This window comes from Syngnathus leptorhynchus, chromosome 8, assembly GCF_054491065.1.
Source record: "Syngnathus leptorhynchus isolate UIUO chromosome 8, UIUO_Slep, whole genome shotgun sequence".
Taxonomy (NCBI): Eukaryota; Metazoa; Chordata; class Actinopteri; order Syngnathiformes; family Syngnathidae; genus Syngnathus; species Syngnathus leptorhynchus.
The window spans coordinates 1954180-1974348 of record NC_141202.1 but is presented as its reverse complement, the minus strand read 5'-3'; the positions used below and the strand labels follow the sequence as shown (position 1 = coordinate 1974348).

Genomic DNA, 20169 nt, shown 5'->3' with positions numbered 1-20169 from the left:
AACTGTTAAGTGAAAAGAAGTAAGACGAGTAATTGCGTTTAGCCCACTTTCGAGTCTCGGTTGCTAACTAAAACAGCAGCACCCGGCAGCACATTGTAGACTAAATTGGCTTTAATTTGTAAACGTGAAGAACCCCTATCATGTAAAGACACCTGTTCATTGAAGACTGATATTTACAAACATGTTTGATAGATTTCCTGATGATTAAATTGTCTGTTGTTTACAGAAAAAAAAGAAAGGCTTGTTGAGAACATTTATGACATAACATACATTAGGTCCACTTGAAGACGTCTTTACTTTAAATCAGTAAGTGGCCAGGGTATGAATAATTTGGATCGTAACCATTCTATACGCTTGTAATCCTAAATAACCCTTTTTTTTTAATAATGTTTGAAAATGAGCCGCTGGCTATCTGATTAAAAGTGGCCTGGAAAGTAGATAATTTTTAATTGTACATGCAAAGCATTTTGACCATTTGAGTGAGATTCATCTCAAGAGGGAAACCGTGTCTGAGTTTGGATGCTGAGCGCTTGCCCGTCGCCAACTTTTTATTCCAAGCAGATGTTTGGGGCTCATACTAACTGTTCTAATGTAGGTGAATAAACACAACATGCATACGTCATTCAAAACATGTTTCATGTGTGGAGCCTTGTTGTAGTCGAGATGTTTTTTTTTTTTTGTTATTACTTAAATGTGACTGAAACGCTAAAAATAAAACATTTAGCTCTCGCTCTTCATGCTGGTCAGCAGCGTGACAGTCATGTGAAGATTTAAGAGCATTAATAAAGCCATAAAACTAATGGACATGTTGGACTGAAACCATGGAAGATTTTTTTTTTCCCACGATGCAGCTGCCTGATAAAATTGCCAATGTTCCCAAAGTGGAGTGCAAAAAAAAAAAAAAGTTCAGAGACCCCTCAGGCAGCAAAAATTGGGCTTAAAAAAAAAACAACAACACAAAAATATGAGGAAAATTAAAATGAATATTTAAAGGGGAACTTAAGTCCAAAAACCTATTTTCAATCATATCTCTGATCTGCCAATATGATATTCTGATATTATTTTGTGCCCCCCCCCCCCCACATAGGCAACACATGTCACAATGGCCTGGTGCCCCCCATGGCCCGCTCAGCCTTGCCGTCTGTTCACAGTGCTCTGAGCATCAAGCACTTTCTTCCCTTCCCATTGGACAACAACGCCTCGGCCGCTGTCAACCTCTTCCCAGGATTCAATGCCGTGAGTGTCAACATTTATTTTCATTTCTATTATCTTCTTCTTATTATTTATTTTCTTGTATTTTTTCCGTGCCGCTTGAAAAGATGGCCTGCGCATGTCCAACCACAAACTGTTGCTATTTTCTTTGTCTCTTGTGGGAAAGTGATTTTTTTTTTTTCTTGCTCTTCACATTCTTGATGTGGACTCGCACGCAAATGAGCAGAGAGACAATGTGGAACTTTTCAACCTTGTCGTGAAGCGTTCATCCATCCGCCTTCCCCGTGGGCTTATTGCCACTTCCTTCCACCGCTTCCTCTTTTTCCCAGCTGCGCTCCAAACATCAAACCCTCTGTCCTCTCAGTTCAAAAGAAACAGTTTGCCGGCTTTTATCCGTTCCGCTTCTTTGTTTCTGCCGCCGTCATCACGTTTTGATGACGCTGCCAATTCCGACCTGGCTCGTATTTCCCTGTAATGACTTTCAAAAAGGCGGGGATCAATAGATCTGTAGGAGTGTGCACGTGAGGTCGTGCACGAGCGCTAATGCGCCGACACCATTATGATATCCATGCAATCATGAAAGACACAAGGAAGCTACAGAATAATCCCGACGTCTGGATTTTTGCAAAATGAGTCCTTGCACTTAATGTCGCTTTTTTCGTTCAGCAGTTTCGTAGCGTACTTGATAGGCAAATTTTTAAGCCAGGGATGAAATTAATCAAATTAATCAAGGTTTCTTGTTTTAAATTCTGCTTTATCAAAAAAAAAAAAACAATGGATGAAAATAATTGAGTTGCAAAGCGAAAGAAGATATTTACTTAACCGTGAGTGATGTACTGGGATTCCCGAGTCACTCTATTTGGTGGCCAACCCCCTTGAGTGTAATGTGCAAACACTCTATTTTATAGACAAGAGGAATAAAAATGTATTCCCATTTGTTATGGCAAACCGTGGCTGTATCAAACAGCTTCTTTTTTTCGCACGCATTCAAAATTCATGTTTGTAAAAAGGTGGTAAAGCGCCAGCCCGCTTTGCATATTTCTCAGGTGAGGAGCTTTTGAAGGCAGAGGGAGAAACACATGCGAGCTTTTAACGAGAAGATGACTCGCGCTTTGGCAGCCGAGCTACTCAGAAATCATCTCCGGCGTAAATCGTCAGAAAATGCAATGGCATTTATCGTATGCTGCTCCAAAATCGGTAAATTAGTCTTCAAATTCGCTGCTTGCTTTTGCTTTTTATGATTGCCCCCCCCCCCTCCCCTCCCAAAGGAAATTTTCACCCAAGAAAGTTCACAACTCTGGAAGGCATCTTGCCTCCTCTGGCAGTGACGTCTCTGACATTCTTTTGTCGAATTTTTTTATTTATTTACGATTTATGGCGTACGACTTGGTTATGAGTAATGCATTGCAGATACTTTGGGCTCTCGCCGCTTCCACTCATCGTGTCGAAGCGCACTCTTGAGGGTGAAGGGAAAAAAACAACAACACATTACTGTACCGCTCTATGTGGTTACCATAGCGACTATTTTAATGCACGTTAAATTGAATGATAATGTTTTCCTACAGTCAAGCATTTGTTTTTGTTGAGTGAGCCTGACCAAATTCACATTATCATGTCAGTCATGCTATCAATCGCAGGGCTAGCGACAAATCATGACATGGCAGATTCAGAAAATTGTCACTACAGAGAATTTTCAAGGCCGATTCTCAAACATGGCCGCCTCTGCCCTCAAATGAAATGATTGACACCGCCGTCTTCCTCTGATTGGTTGTTTTTCCTCGGGGCCAAAGAAAAAAAAAGCACCGTGAGGATTGCAATAAGATGCCAGCTGGTGTGGAATTGAACCTTTCTTTTTGGGGGGGGGGGGCTGAATTGAAAAAGAAACTTGAAGTGAGGGCAGAAGCTTAACACACAAAGTGTCTTTGGAAGCCTGAAAATAAGATCTGTCTCGCCCGCGGCCGACATTTGTCTTAGAGAAACAATACAAAGTCCATTTCCCCCTGCAGAGTAATCAGGAGTGTGATTTATTGATCGTGCACGCTGGGAAATTGCTTCGTAGCGCCGCCGCCGCGCACCAGCACGCATAGACACTCTGGCGAATGCACACGCACACGCCCAGGCCTCCATCAAAGGCCATTTGGGGCGTGGACCCGCACTCACTAAGTCAAATGTTAGTGTTTCGGCTTAATGGTGGTGACGGACGTGTTTATTCAAGTAACTTAGTGTGTCATCAAAGTGATGGGATAATCATCAGTCAGGATTTTGCTAGCTCTTGTTAGCATTGTCGCCGACTAAAATGCCTGATTATTATTCTTTTTTTTTTGCAGCAACATTCAACAAGCTTTTGTTGAGATTTTTTTCTTTCTGAAAACAAAGTACTGAGTGCTTTTGTGTTTAGAATACAACCCTAAGCACCTTTTATAAAAAACAAAACTGCTTAAAGAGCTGTAGCAAAATTGTAGTAGCTCGAGAAAGAGGTTTAATTCATCTGGCAATAAAGTATTATTATAAATATGTATATGATGTTTCTCATTACAAGTGGTAGGATAGGATTGAAAGATGTCATGATTGTAAAATATAACCATTTGATTGGCGTGAGCTACGATAAAATTCTGCTAGCACGGCTAACAGTTAGCTTGACATAATCTACAAAACGGCCACACGGCGGCCGACAGGTTAACAACTGTGACGCGTTTAAACGACCTGCCTTCAAAAAAGAACAAGTGTGAGTTATCTCGTGACAAGAAAACTTGGTCGCATTTGAGGAGGCAATTTATCAGTAGTGGTATTTGTTGATGCGCGGATTTTTTTTTATTTTTTTTGCGGTTCGGTTTCTCGCCAGACCGTAAATGTCATCTTCAGGGTCTCCAGCGAGATATTTACAACAACAATGTGCCTGAACAAGCATTACGGTTTGAGAGTGAAGCATTATTTAGGCCTTAGCAACATTTACAAACTTTTTTTTCGGCCATTTTGTAGTACTCATCAAATGACTAACGGGATATTCCCTCAACCATGCACTCAATGTATCCCACAATACCTCTTGAAAATGAGTGAACAAGCAACGGTCACTAGAAAAGCAATACAAAGACATTAAAGCTCAGCAGGGAAAAGATTAACGATGGCGTTTAGTCCAAGTGAAGGACGTACTTCGCGACTGTGAATTAGAGCTTCTCGCAAAAAAAAAAAAAAAAATCCAATAGAAGAGGAACAGGCAGCTTGAAGCCATTAAGGTTATCAACAAACCCGTGACTTTATCTACCAGTCGCCTGGGCAACCGATCCTGAAACTCACCGGCTTGGAGAGCTCGGGGCTCGTAAATCTCAGGGAGTACAAAAGTTCAAATAATTTTGCCTTTTTTTTTGCAGCTGGGACCGCGTTCTGTTTTTTGGTCTCCATGGCAATGACGACAATGTAATTTTCCCTCCCTAACTTTGACCTTAGTCGTGTTCCAACTCACAACGAGAGGTGAGCTTTGAAAGCAAAGTGTCATACTTGTTTTTGCCATGTGCTAAATGTCCGCCGGGCCTCTCGATGAGTCATCTTATCTTGACTTTTGGGATGACCGGCGTACATGTGAAAATATCGTAAAGCTTTGTCTAGCACAGTTTAACGTTAAAACTTTTACCCATCAATCATTTAAAGATAATGAAATGCACACAAAAAATAGCTAGCTTAATGCTAACATCGATATACGAACACCATAGACCGGCTAATAAAATTAGCATACTAAACTAATTCTACTGCAGAGCTACAAGTAGTGCTCAGTGCTGCCAGGCGTGTTGTGGCACAACTCGGTACTGCGCTGCTGCACGACTGCAAAACTCCAAAAGATGAAATGCAATATAAATTTTTAAGATGAAGCTCTTGCCACAGGGCCAGGTGGCACCAGGTGCGACTGCAGATGGCCAGCAGAGAATTCCAAATCTCGCTACCTTTGATCCCCTTTTTTTTTTTTCTCCCCGTCACTGTGTTGAACCCTTTGCCCTCCAAGATTCCAGTCTCATGTTTACGACTGGGAGGGGAAAACAAAAGTGTCCGCCCCGTTGTTTTGATGCAGTGCTTTTGAGCTGAAATCTGGTGTCATTCAGTGGACGCCCTGCTCAAGATTAGGGCATCAAGCAAGAATGTGGCGGAGACGATTCAGTGCAAACATGCGAGTCTTGGAAAAGTGAGCTCGAATTACTGACAACGTGACGTCCGAGTTTCCCTCCGTGATTGTACTCGTGACTTGATTTCGTCATATATTAAATCAATCTTCCTTGAAATTATATTTAAATTAAATCTCATGATTTTCTTTCACCCTAACACAAACTTGCGACTGAAATGGGATCAAATCAGCCATAGCTTGTTTAAAACCCAAACGCAGACTTAAAATCATAAATATCTAAAGATGACATTTACTACCACACAGAAACCGCAAAATATACAACAGGCTTTGTCGTAACATATACGTCGAGCCATCAAAGAGTAAAAAAAAATCTGGCGTGCGTGAAACCAACCTAATGAAATTTATCCGGGCATGCGACCAATTTGCCTACAGGGATGAATAAAATGCAATCTTGCTCGCTCACTTCAAACTTGTACAAACTTTCAAGCGTGTTTTGTAAGCTTTGCGTGCGGCCGAAGTACTCGAGTAGCAGTAGAGACGCTAAAGGGACGTAGCGGCAAGACGACGCAGATTGGATTAGGCTGGTAATTAAATAAGAGGGACCCCGGGGTGCGGTTGGAGGAGAGGGTCAAAGGTCAGCGGTAAATCTTAACGCGAAGGCCTCTAGTTAAAAGAGACACGACCTGCTGTGACTCGCCTCGGAAAAATGCGGCTAGTTATGTAGCGACGGGGAGTTAATAGGCGGGCGCACGCTGGAGAAATGTGTTTTCAATAAAAGAAAGTTATTATAAAACAAATAATATTTTGACTTACAAGTTGCTTGGTCATTTAAAAAAAAAAAATGGATGTGTGTTCCGATGTGTGTTCAAGGACATGGATTTTCCCCGTCCCTCTCATTACTGTGTTTGATATTCATGATGGAATATTACAGCAAGATAAATGGTTTAATCTGGATTTTTATTGAACGCTGTCACCGGCGAAACACCCCCATCTTTCCTCCGGGCTGGCTTCTTGATAGTATGATAGATTAGAAATTACCCTAAAAGGGAATTTTTGAAAAAAAAACGATCGAAGTCCATCCAGCAGGCCAACAGATGAGGATTTATAAGCCTCGCCTGACGTTGCACTTTAGAGGCAAACTGCAAGCTATACTTTGCACAATTATTTTTTTTTTTTGCTGATGGACGTCAACAAGGGAGTCGGTGTAATATCCCAGCTGCCAATCATAACGACACGTATGGATGACGCGGTCCGCCGCATGTTTCATATTTTCTAGCGAGGCAGGCAGGTAAGCAATTTAAAATGACAGGAATGAATTTGTGGGATGTGCAAAAAAAAAAATGCTGGGTTTTTTTCCTCACCCATTTGGGTTTAGAAGGTATTAATCGACAACTAATCGGCTATCAAATGAATTGATCATTATTTTTATAATCGGTGAATAAAAAATAATCTGAGAAAAAATATTGAAGTCATTAATCGACAACTAACCGGTTATCAAATGAATTGATAATTATTTTCATAATCGGTGAATAAATAATAATTGGTGAAAAAAATAAATATTGGATTGTTTTCTTAACAGAGGTCATTAATAGACAACTAATTAGTTATCAAATGAATCGCTCATTAATTTTATAATCGGTGAATCTTTTAGGGACTTTATTCAATTTTTCTAAATCTTTTACCGACATGAACCGCCTCGTTCAGGTCACGCCGCCAGCTCGGCACTCGGGTCCCAAAGTGCCGCTTGATTTCTTCCCTGGCTCTCAGTCCGCTTTCCTAATATCGCCGTAAGTGGGACGTTTCTATTGTGGGTCGATTTAGGAGGTGCTGAGCTTGTGCGTTATCTCGCTGCCGTCAGGTCACGCAGTCGACGTGATTTACAGCCAAAGTCACGTCAGCTTGAAAGCCAACAATAGCCCCAGAGCAGGAAGGAGGACCAGGTGCGGACGGAGCTTGCGGTTCTTCAGGCCGCCGTTAGGGTTTCCATTTCTAATCACTACAACTCAGGTTTCCACACAAAGTTAAGGTTTCAAATGATGCTTTTAAGACATGGTTCTCCTTTCAAGAAATTGTTACAGTTTGAAATTGGAGTTTCAATCCAAGGTTCAGGTTTCAAACTAAGGTTTCAAAAGCGGCTTCTGCTTTCAAGCAAGTGTCGGTGTCTCAAGCCAGTGCTGGGTTGCATCCAAAGCTGAAGCAAAAAAAAAAGCCCAGAGCTGTATTTTATATGCAGGGAGGACCAGGAGATTCTTTCTCTTTGCGTCTTTCATCTGGCTCAAGAGTTCTGGGACGGCCACGGCCAAACGCCTTCCGGGCAAACATTCTTCACGGTGACGGCCTAGAGCAGAGCGAAGGGGAACAAAAGCAGAAGTAGGGAGGACATTCGTACCTGCTGGAAGGGACCAATGGAAGTCAAAGAAGATGGACGCTTTGCTCAAAAGCAAAAAAAAACCCCAAAACAAACCAATTTATCTTCAGATTTAGTCGACTGCTTTCAGCATGTTTTTGTGGCATCAATTTGGGATTCAAGAAAAAAAAAATCAGGGTCCAAAGTGGAAGTTCAAACCTGTGACAAAAACAAGAATAGAAATCAAATAATCTTTTGTTTTGCTGTGTGCTTTGAGATTGTATTGATTGCTGGCGGTTCAGCAGTAAATGTCGCCTCATTGATTTGAAAACATCACCGCTAGTTTTTGTCTTTTCTGGCAGCTCTCATGCGGGAAAGTCAGACGTCCTCGTCACTGTCGTGTTTTCCCGCCGGGGTGGACAGGTTGTCACATGACGCGCTCCGCATCCTGCCATCGTCTCTCCCGTGACGAGACGAGCTCACAGAATGACATTTCGCATGATTTAAAAAGATAGGGTGTGTTCAATTTGCTCTTGTGCGGAACTTGAGACTTAACCTGACGTCTATGCTAATTTTCGTAGTGTAAAATCGTTTTCTCTGCGTCGTAATGGGAGTGATATATTCTTTATCACAACTGGAGTGAATTGTATCGTATTCCGGTTGTATTTGATCACATCATAATCGGAGTGAACCGTATCTACTGGTTGGAATTTGAAGGAATCGTATCTTGATCGAATCTTTTGTTTTGTTGTAATTAGAATGAAACACATCTCATCATAACTGAAGCGGAATGTATCAAATACCGATCGCGATTGGAGCGAATCGTATCTATTGCATGGTAATCAGAGTGCATTCTATTTTGTGTATCATAATTGGGCGAATCGTATCGACACCAACTGATTTCCGAGTGAATCGTTTCTTCTACTGCATTCGAAGTAGAGGGGAAAAAAAATGTGCAACTTGAATGAATCGTATCGTATCACATTGGAGCAAATTGTATCGTAATCGGAAAAAATCGTATCTACGGCATTATAATTGAAGCACGGGCATCGTCGTCATTATAGTGAATGGTATCGTATCATTTTTTTAATTGTAATGTGTCCTCATAAAATCGGAGGGAAATAGAATCGAATAGCTACTGCATAACAATTGGAGCGAATGATGTGGATTTATAATCGGACCGGAGCGTCACTGAGTTTGTCACGTCGTAATTCGAACCCATCACGGCGTCATTGAAGTAAATGCTATCATTTCCTACCAGATACCTATTGTGTTGACTCGCAAGCGGCGTGAATGACATCACATCCCCGACGTTATTTGCGCCGGAGGCCGCGTAGACGTATCCCGCCCGTCGGGATGATTGACAGCTGCGAGTGGGACGCACGCGGCGGATCTGTTCCTCGAGCGTGATGAACGCGGCGGCGGCGGCCCATCACCATTATGCAGAGAAGCCAGCATTATGAGATGTTGTGGGAAGCGCGCGGCGTGGGCGTTCGCATTATACGAGCACGCCGCTTCATTTAGTCCCAGTCACGGCTTGGGCTAAGCCTCGGGTGAGACCCCCGTGCCACTTGGTGGGTGGCTGATGCCGAACCCTAAGACCTGAGGACCCCCCCCCCCCCCCCCCCTCCCCTCCCAAGGCATTGTCAGAGTTTGATTAGACTTTTAAGGGTTCATTAATATTTTTGTTTCGGGTTTTTAGCCACATTAGATTAGACTTGACTTTTAAAGTAAGGTTTCTAGTGAGGGTTTCAAGACTGGATTAGGATTCAAAGTTTTAAAACAACCGGTTTTAAGGCTTAAACATAAAACAGATTGAAAAAAGTATTAAATACATTAAAAAAAAAATCAATCATCACTAAAGAATGATGATCACTAGAGGGAGATTGACAGGTTGCCATCAACAGAAGGATGGATTGCAGGATGAAGGATGTTTTCCCCAGGTCGGTCCTGATGCTGAGCTTTTGAAAAAGAGTAAAAAAAAAAAAAAAACATGTTCGCAGGCCAGCGCGTGTTTCTAACAGCAGGTCATCCTGCTCTGTCACAGCCCAGATGTTTCTCACTGGCGCTGCCTTTCCACAGCTCTGCTTTCCCAGCATGCCGAGCTGCCAGAGCAGGCCGCCAACTCCATGTGTCATCATCCTCACACGCACGCACGCACACACGCACACACATGGCAGCCCTCCCTTTGCAAAGTTTTGGGCGAGAGCTGCAAGTCTGAAGCCTCACAAGTTAACACAAGCTGCTTGTTGCTGCTACAAGTGCACACAAACACAAACTAACTACAGTTGGGATGATCATTGTGGAAAAAAAAAATATTGCTATGTTATTGTTATCGTTATGATTATTCTTTTTTTTTTTGTGTGGTCCCTCCGCAGATGGACCCGGTCCAGAAGGCCGTCCTACATCACACGCTGGGCCTCCAGCCCGCTGCCACCAAGAAGAGGCACGTCTCCTGCGGCGTCTGTCGACTGAGGTTCAACTCGCAGGTACACCTGGTAGGGCTCAGTAGCAACCCCCAACGAAGTCAAAATTCAAATCAAAAAAATGAAAAAATGGTTTAAATGAATACAATTTAAATAGAAAAAAATAAATCCCCCGTTTTGGTTTTTTTTTGCCTTTATTTAAACACCAAAACGTTGAACCCAACCAAAGTCCACCAGCTTAATGCTAACATTTAATGAGAAATCCATAGACACGCTAAAAGAAATTAGCATCGATATTGCACTAAGTCTAAACCTTCAAACTGCGACTTAAATACTCATGGCACATTAACTAATGCGGATTTTTTTTTTCTTTTCTTAAACACGGTAGCGTTCATTTATTTAAAAAAATACTTTGTTGGACATGGTTAATAAATCATGAAACTCAGTACTAAATATTCACCACGATGTGTTTTTTTTTTTATGTGTCGGTGCTGACTCAACACTTTTCACCTGCGCAATTTATACAGCCTGATTTAAAATGTATAGGCTCAAGTGGGACTAATGCAATTCTAATGTTTTATTGATCACCAAACACATACACGTGCGTACCATGTACATAAATAAGAAAAAGTTTAGCTTTGTTATTCTTTCTTTCTCGCTGTCGGTTTGCAAATGAAGGTGTTTTTTTTTTTGTTGTTGCTGTGGCAACACGGCGTCTTAAGGCCACAATTATCCCCGCGGGAGTTTGCGGCTGAAATATCTGAGCATAAATTATCTCTTGTATGATTACAAGTGTTTTCTTTCCGTCGTGTCTCAAAAGGGAGCTTGCATGCGGTTAGAGGTAAATGTGCTACCCACACAACTTGCCCCTGTTATCTGTTGCCCTATTTTTTCATGATTTATTGAAGTACATTCAGTTTCCAACAGCAATTTAACGGTGAACAAATCCAGCAATTTTTGCCATCATAAAAAAAAACAAAAAAAAAAAACAAAAAAGAGTCATTATTCTTTAAGTCATGACGTGTCGCATTTCTGGGCTAAAAAAGATCTCTTTGCTCCTCGCTTGAATTCACCGAGAATTTACAAGCGGGATTTTCGAGTCGGTGGAAGAAAAATGTGGAAATGTGAGCAAAAGTGACAAAGGATTGGCATTAGCGACTCCAAAGCAATCAAATAAATCTGCGCTTTCCAAGTGAATAAGTCGTTGGTTGGATCATATGAGCAACAAAAACACGGTCTGAAAGGAGTCGGTGAATCACCCCCGTAAGATGTGTTCAAGGCTGGCAGCGAGAAAATCAAACATTTGCGCTTTGTGGCCTGAACTAATTAGCTGTAAGCTGCTCCGCTCGCCTCGTGCTCGCCTTTAGCTCGGCGGCTTTTTCATGTTTCATTTCATCCCTCCCCGATCCCCGGACTCAATCCAGCCTGCTGTTTGTTCTTCTGGCAGAACCAAGCCTTGGCCCACTACAAGGGCACCAAGCACGCCAGGAAGCTAAAAGCCCTGGACGCTCCCAAAAGCAAGCTCAAAGGAACGTCGCTCACCAAGGAGCCCAAAGCAGACCGGAAAGGTTGGTGGGAAGCTCCTCCCCTTTTTGGGGGTGATGATGTCACACGTTAGCATTTTAGCTCGCTACAACTGAGACAAAAGTGAAAATTGGCAGACACGTTGAAAGAACTTTTTAGATATTGTTAGGTGAGTAGGTAGCTCGACAAATACTTTTTTGAGCCAACTTTTATTTACATTTCCCCCGTTACTGCCAGGTGGGTGCTTAAATCCAAAAATCTCAGGCAGATGTCAGACAAAAACAATTAAGAACTCCATTCCCGCCGGATCGACGACGGTGGAATCTCAGAAAGTTTTGATTTCAAATTGCTAGATTTAAATATGGAAGCTGAATTTCAATGTCACCGACTGGACCGTCACGTCGCTAGCACGTTTACGGACTTAGCTAATCAGCCACGCAAGGCGTCACATTGAAAGGCTCCCGCAAACTTTCTCGTCACGATATTGTAAACTCGTCACGCACAAAGCAGCGCCGCCGCGGCGACCTTCCTGGCTGCGGTGGCGCTCATTAATCATCCTGAAAGACACCTGCGCATTCCTGGCGCCGCATTACCCACAATCCACTAGCGCCACCTGCTAATGAATATTAATACACAACGGAATTGTCCACCAGGAAGATGTTTGTATCTTTGTATGAATATGATATTTTTACACAATTTCTTGGAAATATGCCCAAGAACGACTCATTTACTTGAGTCGGTTATATTAATGATATGATTATGAAATAATGTGGAATAAAAACGCTTCATGCATGGACGTCAGGCTAATGGTTTAATGGAGGAATCATTACTAACTTTTTACTTCCTCCATTAACTTAATGTGAGGGAGGACTAATGGACAGCTGGACTCACTCTGTGTGTGTGTCTGTGTGTGTTTGTTGCTATAAAGTAGTGTGATGTTTCATATTGTCACTGCCGAACTGCATTTTTTGCCCTCAGGTATCTGTGTCTGGTATCGGCAGCTTCCACAAGTACTCGAAATCCAAAATACTCAAAAAAAAAAAGTGCACGACTCTGACAAAATGTTAAGGTAGCGAAGATTTATACGAGCGCTCGTCCGTGTAAGTAGCTTATCGATATTCCGCCGAGGGCGAGCGAAGAGCCGCCCGGGGGGATTTGGGACTTTTAAGTTGCGACGGCGTGTAATGAGCGCCGATTGCTTTAATGAAAATCTTTTCATCCGACTTCGCTCACAAAGCTAATCGCATCTCAGGGGGGGAAACGTGCCGTCGCACCGGAAGTATGACGGTGGAAAAAAACACAAGAAGAAAAGAACTGAGCCTTTCCCGCCATCTTCTCCTTTGTGGCCTTGGCCTAATTCCCTCGACCGTTGCCGCTCGCTCAATTACTCCTCCACGCTTTTCTTCTTTTCTTGCCATAGTGTCTTCCTTTCTCTCATATCTTTAACATTCTTATGAATAGAAACTTTTCTCTTTGAAAGATCAAAAACCTCGACTTAGCTTTTCGCTAAAACATTGTTTACCTTTCTCCACCCCAGTGCTGGTATCTGAGCGCTCACCTTGCCGGTTTGCCTTTAAAGTGGTCTCACTTTTCATTTGACTCATTCCTTTTTCTTCCTTCGCCGTCCGCAGTGTAAAGATGGATGGCGGTCGTTAGCTCCATTAGCGATAGCCCATTGACTTCGCCGTCCGTCGGGTCAAGGGTAGCGAATACAACGAGCCAATGTAATCTAAATTACTTTTCGTCGCCTTTTTGTCTTCAAATGCAAACTCCCGCTTTTATCATTTTCTTTTAGCATCTCCCAAAAAGACTAGCAACAATTTTGTAAATCATCAAAAAGAGGTTTGGCTTATTACTTTTTGGTCAACTGAACATTTTGTGATCTGGCTTGCATTCAGGTAGTCATCACTAAAAACATGATGACTAATAAACGCTCATTTCCGCTTTGTCTCATCTGGTTAAATTGTTTATTAAATGTAGTGACTCAACATTTGGCTCATTATGCAAGTTTTTTAAACCCAAGTAATTGTCAACAATTGAATTGAAGTTTGCCTCCCTTTATCTTTTCAAGCCAACTTGCCCTGTGGTGTTATATTGTTTGCAATAAGAGAAATGACACTGACTGAATTGCACTGACTTCACTATTGATTTTCTCATCTTTCGCTCTTGACTTGTATTTCTTGTTATTCTGGCAGTTGCTTGTATTGATCCCAAAAATAGAATTGATTGATTATGTTCATTCTTCGCTGCTGACCGCGGATGATAAGTCATGAAGTGGCCGTTTGTTTCCCAAACACAAGACCGTCTATTTATTTATTGCTTCGAGTCACACACGCAATGTCCCAAACACTATAAAGCAGTCCTACTCTTATCTTTGAAAAGCTAAAAACAACGTCGAGTTTGGGTGACATCCATCATCGTCTATCACGAGAAGACCTCTGATAACGAGTCCGAGGAAACCCTGCTTTAAAAGACAATGGAATTCTGCCGTTTTGGTTTTGAAGCGGCCATTTTAGAATCCATCTGGCCACTTCGGCAAAAGTTTTGATGACTTACCGCAATATGCAAAAAATCTCCATCCATCATCAGCTTTAATGGCGATGATGTCTCTCCAGATGTGGTTGCTAGCGCGGCGCCCCCTTCGCTGTCCCCCGCGCTCCGACTGGCAGAGTCCCACGAAACGCCGACCGACGTTGCCGGAGTCTTATCCTCGCTCCCGGACGCCCCGGAGATGACCTCGGAGGTTGAGCTCCGCTCGCCCTCAGAACCTGAACCGGACCCGGATAAAGAACCCGAGAAAGACGCGGAAACGGAGGAGGAGAAAGCTCGGCGTCTGCTCTACTGCTCGCTTTGTAAAGTGGCCGTCAACTCGGCTTCGCAGCTGGAGGCTCACAATAGCGGTATGGCGTCACTTTCCAATGACCACAATACGCAAATTACAGTGAGAAGAAATGATCTCGACATTTTTTATGTGTTCACAAAAAAGGCACCAAGCACAAGACCATGCTGGAGGCCCGCAGCGGCGTGGGTTCCATCAAGTCCTTCCCGCGGCCGGGAGTCAAAGGCAAAGTGACGCCGCCGTCCACGTCCAAGGCGTCTACGGGCCTGCAGAACAAAACGTTTTACTGTGAGACGTGTGACGTGCACGTCAACTCCGAGACGCAGCTGAAGCAGGTGATTTATTTCATCTAGTTTTGTAAGAACTGAAGAGCTAAATTGCGGTTTTTAAAAATTGAATTTGTTCTTAAAATATTCTTAAAGGTATCGATCGACAATATATAACATGTTTTTTGTATATTTTTGGATGAAATATGAGTATTTAATGTTCTGTAATGTAAGGAGAGCGGATGTTGGGTGGTTGTCATAATGCGCCGGATCTGGCTCGTCAGTTGCCATGGCGACGCTCCACTTGCATCATTATCAGACGGCTTGTCAAAAAAAAAAGAATCGGCGCAACAGGAATCTTTGTCAGTCTTTGGAAATATCAAATCGTGTCGATTACATTACCGTGGCAACAGTGGCGCACAAACGCAGAAGTTGAAAGACGACGGGTCGCGATCTTCAGAGGGCGGCATGAAAAAGAAAAAGTTTGATCACTCAATAAGACTTATCTCGAAGTCATCTCGCAATTCCTCATAATTACGTTTATGTTGACACGAACTGACAGTAATTACAAAATTGCTAAAAAAAGGATCCCAAATTGATGTAGCATTAATAAATGTAAATAATATTATCTAAAAATATTTGCATTGTGTTTTAGCATGAAGGTTTATAAAGTTTCTGAATGCTAAATGTGTATTTTGCTCGCTGCTCCAAGCTCCCGAATGGTTTCTTTTTTAGGCTCGTAGGTCTTGTACGTGTGTGACTTTTGTGAGAGCTCACGCTGAGATTTTCCACCCAGACGTGACGCATCCATTTTTCATGCCGACGACTAAGAAGAACAAGCAGCCGCCGCAGCGCAATCAAACCACGCAGGGCTTGTTTTTAAAAAAAACAAAACAAAGATGGTGGAGATGTGGAGGATGATTTTGCCATTGGCTAATTGCCATGCAGTTCGTTTTGCACTTTGTGCGAGGACTTGATGCCGATTGTTAAATCTGAGAAACAAATTGCTGGCTAATTTTGTATCTTCTGCACCGTGAACATTTAAAAAAAAAACTTTTTCCTTGCCTTCCTCAGCACATCAGCAGTCGTCGCCATAAAGACAGAGCGGCAGGCAAACCGGCCAAGCCCAAATATACTCCCTACAGCAAAGGAGCCACCAAGCAGACGGTGAGCTACCAACACACACATTTGAAAAAAATTATCTCAGCAGCATCCAACAAGACTTAGATAAGATTCTCGTACTTTTGGAGTCAGAGCAAATTCGAGTATTATTCACTACTATGTCAAATGAAGAATACGCTGATGTTTGGCAGAGCTGATAGACGGAAAGAAAGAAAGGAAGAAAGAGAAAGGAAAGAAGGAAAAGAATAGATAGCGAGAAAGAGAGAGAAATAGCAAAGATGGAGGGAAGAAGAAGAGCTTGAGCTCCAGAGGGCTGTCTGTTAGCACTTGTGAGGAAAATGTCTTCCCCCCCCCCAACCCATCATTGAGCAAGTTAACGGAGGGGAGCTGGGACTTGTGAGACTTCCTTGTTCCGCCCCCTCCTCGTCCTCCAACAGTGATTGATAAGCCGTGACACGCCGGCGCCGCCGGAGCGCCGCGTTTCCATTATGGATACAGAAGATTAGGCCGGATAACTTTGGTCACCTTTTCACACTATTAGCTTCACTGTGAGCGTGTGCGAGAGGCTGAAGCTGAGGCTTGATGTACAAAACAACACCAGCCACTATCTTTTGGATTTTCTCTCGCGTTATTAAGCTTTAATGTCTTCACAAAACATTTTGACGTTTTAGATCCTACTTTTATGACACACATTCGGTTCCATCGAGAAGAAATTACAAAAAATGTGCATGTCCGCTTCAGTAAGGATGACATGTAAGGTCTGATAAAATAAATAAAGGTTCTGTTTACTCCAAAATATGTCAACAAGACAAGATTTACGACAAAACAGCAACATTTGGATTCAGCTAAGACTAAATTGTCTTGGTTGTTTTTGACAAAAACATAAAGAAATTTCTCTGACATCTTCAAAACAAATGTTCCTAAAGTTCAAATTGCTATTGACATCCGCAAAACCAAACACATGGGTTTGGTTCCTGTTAAATACAAAATGTGTTTTGACGACTCCCAATTGTTTTTGATGTTTGTCAAATTAGGCTGTTTTAAGTTGATGGTTCCAAAAAATACCCATTCAATTTCTCCAAACACTCCAAATTGACTTGACAAAATGGCCTTTGATGTCAAAGACCACACAGGCCCATTTGTTTCATTCCAGACTGTGGATGTTTTGAAAAATCCTGTCCCATGGTCTCATGGCAACGTGCTGCCACTCTAATTAAACTGAGAGTTGTTATTCAACGACTATACCAAAAAAACATTGAAATACGTCTGCATGCATTTCAATCGAATGACATTTCAAGATTGGCGTGTGGGCTGAAAACAATATATATCCTTAATACTCGTCGTCGTATAAATTAGATGGACCGAGACAATTAGCATAAATGTGAGTGACATTCCACAATTCCGGCATTTAAAGATTTGAAAACAAAAAAAGAAATCTTAAAATAAAAGCAAAGGCCAGAATTGGAGTCTAAGATCTTGTCAGGAGGCCAGCAGCACCATTTTGGACCAATTGGAAATGCCTGACTGGCTGACTCCAAAAATCAAGTGAAGATGTAACAAAAGTAGACGCTTGACTTTAGCCCAAGCTGCCTAAAATGAAAACAAGAAGGTGGATTTGACAGCAGCGCTTTGTCCTTGTCCCTCCCCCCCCCCCCAGCAGATCAAGTTGACTTTGGACAAAGAACGTCAGTGCCCCTCCCTGGCAAGCCTTCTTCCCGCACAGCTAATGGCCGCCGCAGCCGCCGCCCTCGGCAACACGTTCCCGCAGCGCGCCGCCGCTCCTGGCCACGCCCCTAACACCGGCCTCTTCCCCACACCGCCCCTCCCCGCCTCCCTCCTCCGTCCCGCCCCCGGCCCCATCAGGACCGCCCATCCGCAAGTCCTCTTTGCACCGTACTGACCCCCCCCATGACCAGGCAGCGGCGGCGGACCAGTCTATGCATCTGGCATTCAAGATGGAGAGCTGTCGGTCCACTTGTACAGCTACATGACGGCAATAATGTAACACACACACACACACATGCGTGAACTACTATGCAGTGTCATTACTCCATGAGTGTCGTCGGGTGGCGCGCACGTTCCTGTTTGCACTTGAACTTTTGTTGACGTGCACGTTTGACGTTAGAACTCTGTTCAATGGTTAGACTTTGTGTGGTTTTTTTGGGAGGGTTTGTATTAGTCCTTGCGTATGTATACACTATTCCCAAAAAAGTTCATGATATTTGGTTTTGGTGTGAAATTTCCACAGGAACCTCATATGGACCTGTACGGGCCAACGTCATTTTCAATTGGTTCATTTTTGGGTCATACTGAAATTTTACACTAACACCCCATATCTAAAAGTTCTTGTGAGTAGTGTGTGTGCGTGTGTGTGCGTGCGTGCGTGTGTGTGTGTGTTTTGTGAGGACCACCGATGCTTCTGTGTGTGTTACGTGTCAAATGTGTAAAAAAAAAAGTCTTCATTTGAAATAAAACAAGAGTCCTACTTTGTTAAATGTGCTTCTCGTTTGGAGAGTCACGTCACGGGACATTTCATTAGGTACACCAGTCCATGAATAATCTCGTAAAAAAAATTAATTTGGATGATTTACCAAAGGAAACAAGTTGGAGAGATGCATTTTAATGCCTTTAATAATTTAATACAAGTATGTTTAACATAACTGACCATCTTTAGAAAAAAATAAAATAAAATCTAAACCATGCATTAGACAAACAAGGCTGTGCTCTTTTTACAATATGTATTTTGTGAAATATTGCACATGTGAACATTTGCAAGCTGGGCCTTCTGATTCTGGTGCAGGGAGCTAAAAATAGCTCGAGTCAAAAGTTGAACACACAAACACACAACGTGGATGTACAAAACACACAAGCACACAACATCTGCCCACGCGTGAATGATCAAGGATTCGGGAAGATTTGTCGCCCCCTGTTGGTCATGTTTATATTGACTTAACAATGTGGTCGCATAATGTATTGCACTCTTATCTCAAGGCAGACTTGCGTGTCCTTAATCCTCCTACCAGTGTAAAAGGCATTATATAAAAAAGAAACATCTGGAGGGTTCTCCAGCACGGACGTCATCACCATAATCACACTGTTGCTTTTTCCCGGCGCGTTCTCCAAAAGCAGTAACGCAAAGTGACGCGAAAGAACATTTTTGTGTGGTTTTCGTGCGCTCAAATATTTTTTTTATGTTGGCACCAAAGCGATTGATTTTTTGCGGAGCGTTCGCTACGCTAGCATCTAGGCTTTTAAAACAAATCAAATTAATTTGAGAGTCATGAATGTGGACAGCACGGCCGGGTGTACTTATCATAGCTCGCCACTTTTCATTTATTAATCTGGCTTGATCTTTACTAACGCATTATTTCTTGTTTTGTTCCTCTCCGGGGTCAGTGATTTGCGTCCCCCCTCGCTTGCTTTTCTTCCTCAAGCATTTTATCTGCGTTAATGCAAATGGTTGGCGTCAGGTCGAATCTTCTTACCTCTGAAATCATTTTTGCTTGGCTGAGCCAGGAATCTTATTTTGTCATAAATAGCTGTTGATTTTAATTCTAATCCATGATGCCTTGAGAAGCAGTTTGGCATATAACATAAGTTTCTTTTTACTCCAAACTTTTGATGGCACTCCACAATGGACAACATATAGTAAGTGTCAATCAAAAGTGAATAATGGCATCATTATTATATTATGGCGGCTATGGCTCTTGTACTGACTCTCATAAGATTCTGCCAGTGACCTCTACTTAATCAAGCCTTACTGATGATTGACGGCTCCATCCATTATGGACTTATTCATTGGCGGCTCAGACAGGTGAGACGGACTCTTTGACTTTGACACTTTCAAACACTGTGTAGTCTGTCCTAAGATGGAGAACAAAGGAATAGAGTGTAAAAACTTTCTTGTGCAAAACTTTCCACTAGCTTTGTTTTTAAAATGAGCCCTTTTCACAGCATTCACTTTGACATTTATAATAGGACATAAAAAGTCCCAAACCAATTTCCACAATCAAGCGATAAATGAGTGGATTCCCAAATTGGCCAAAATTAAATTTCCTAAAACATTCCCCTGACCTAAAAAACTAATCCAAACATGTCTTAAAGCTCCTGTATTTTATTCTGCCTATGCTCCAATTATTATATTTTTTCAAATAACCTTACTCATAACCAACACTAAAATGTCATAATATCAAAGTATTTTTTTGTTTACCATTTGGGACTGTTTACATCTTCTCGTCTCTTCATCTTGTTTAAGGGATTTTATTGGAAAGTACTTATGAGCTCAAACCACATTTATTTGATGAAATTTCGCTAGGAAAAAA

At 42.3% G+C, this 20169-nt stretch overlaps 1 protein-coding gene across 15 annotated transcripts in view; it reads left to right on the top strand.

Moving 5' to 3' along the window:
• The window catches only part of znf385d (zinc finger protein 385D), a 55255-nt gene extending 36909 nt beyond the window's left edge, over positions 1-18346 (top strand). For 11 of the 15 annotated variants that reach the window (XM_085919467.1, XM_085919469.1, XM_085919460.1 and 8 more), the window contains 7 exons: positions 1088-1236; positions 10049-10168; positions 11544-11664; positions 14236-14520; positions 14607-14794; positions 15800-15892; positions 17505-18346. In XM_085919467.1, coding sequence (XP_085775593.1) covers positions 1088-1236; positions 10049-10168; positions 11544-11664; positions 14236-14520; positions 14607-14794; positions 15800-15892; positions 17505-17747 — 1199 coding nt within the window. In that variant the 3' untranslated portion in view covers positions 17748-18346. Of the gene's footprint in view, positions 1-1087; positions 1237-10048; positions 10169-11543; positions 11665-14235; positions 14521-14606; positions 14795-15799; positions 15893-16038; positions 17445-17504 lie in introns of those variants that run through there. The other 4 variants (XM_085919472.1, XM_085919471.1, XM_085919470.1 and 1 more) reach the window with 4 other exon arrangements.
• The last annotated feature ends 1823 nt before the right edge of the window (positions 18347-20169 follow it).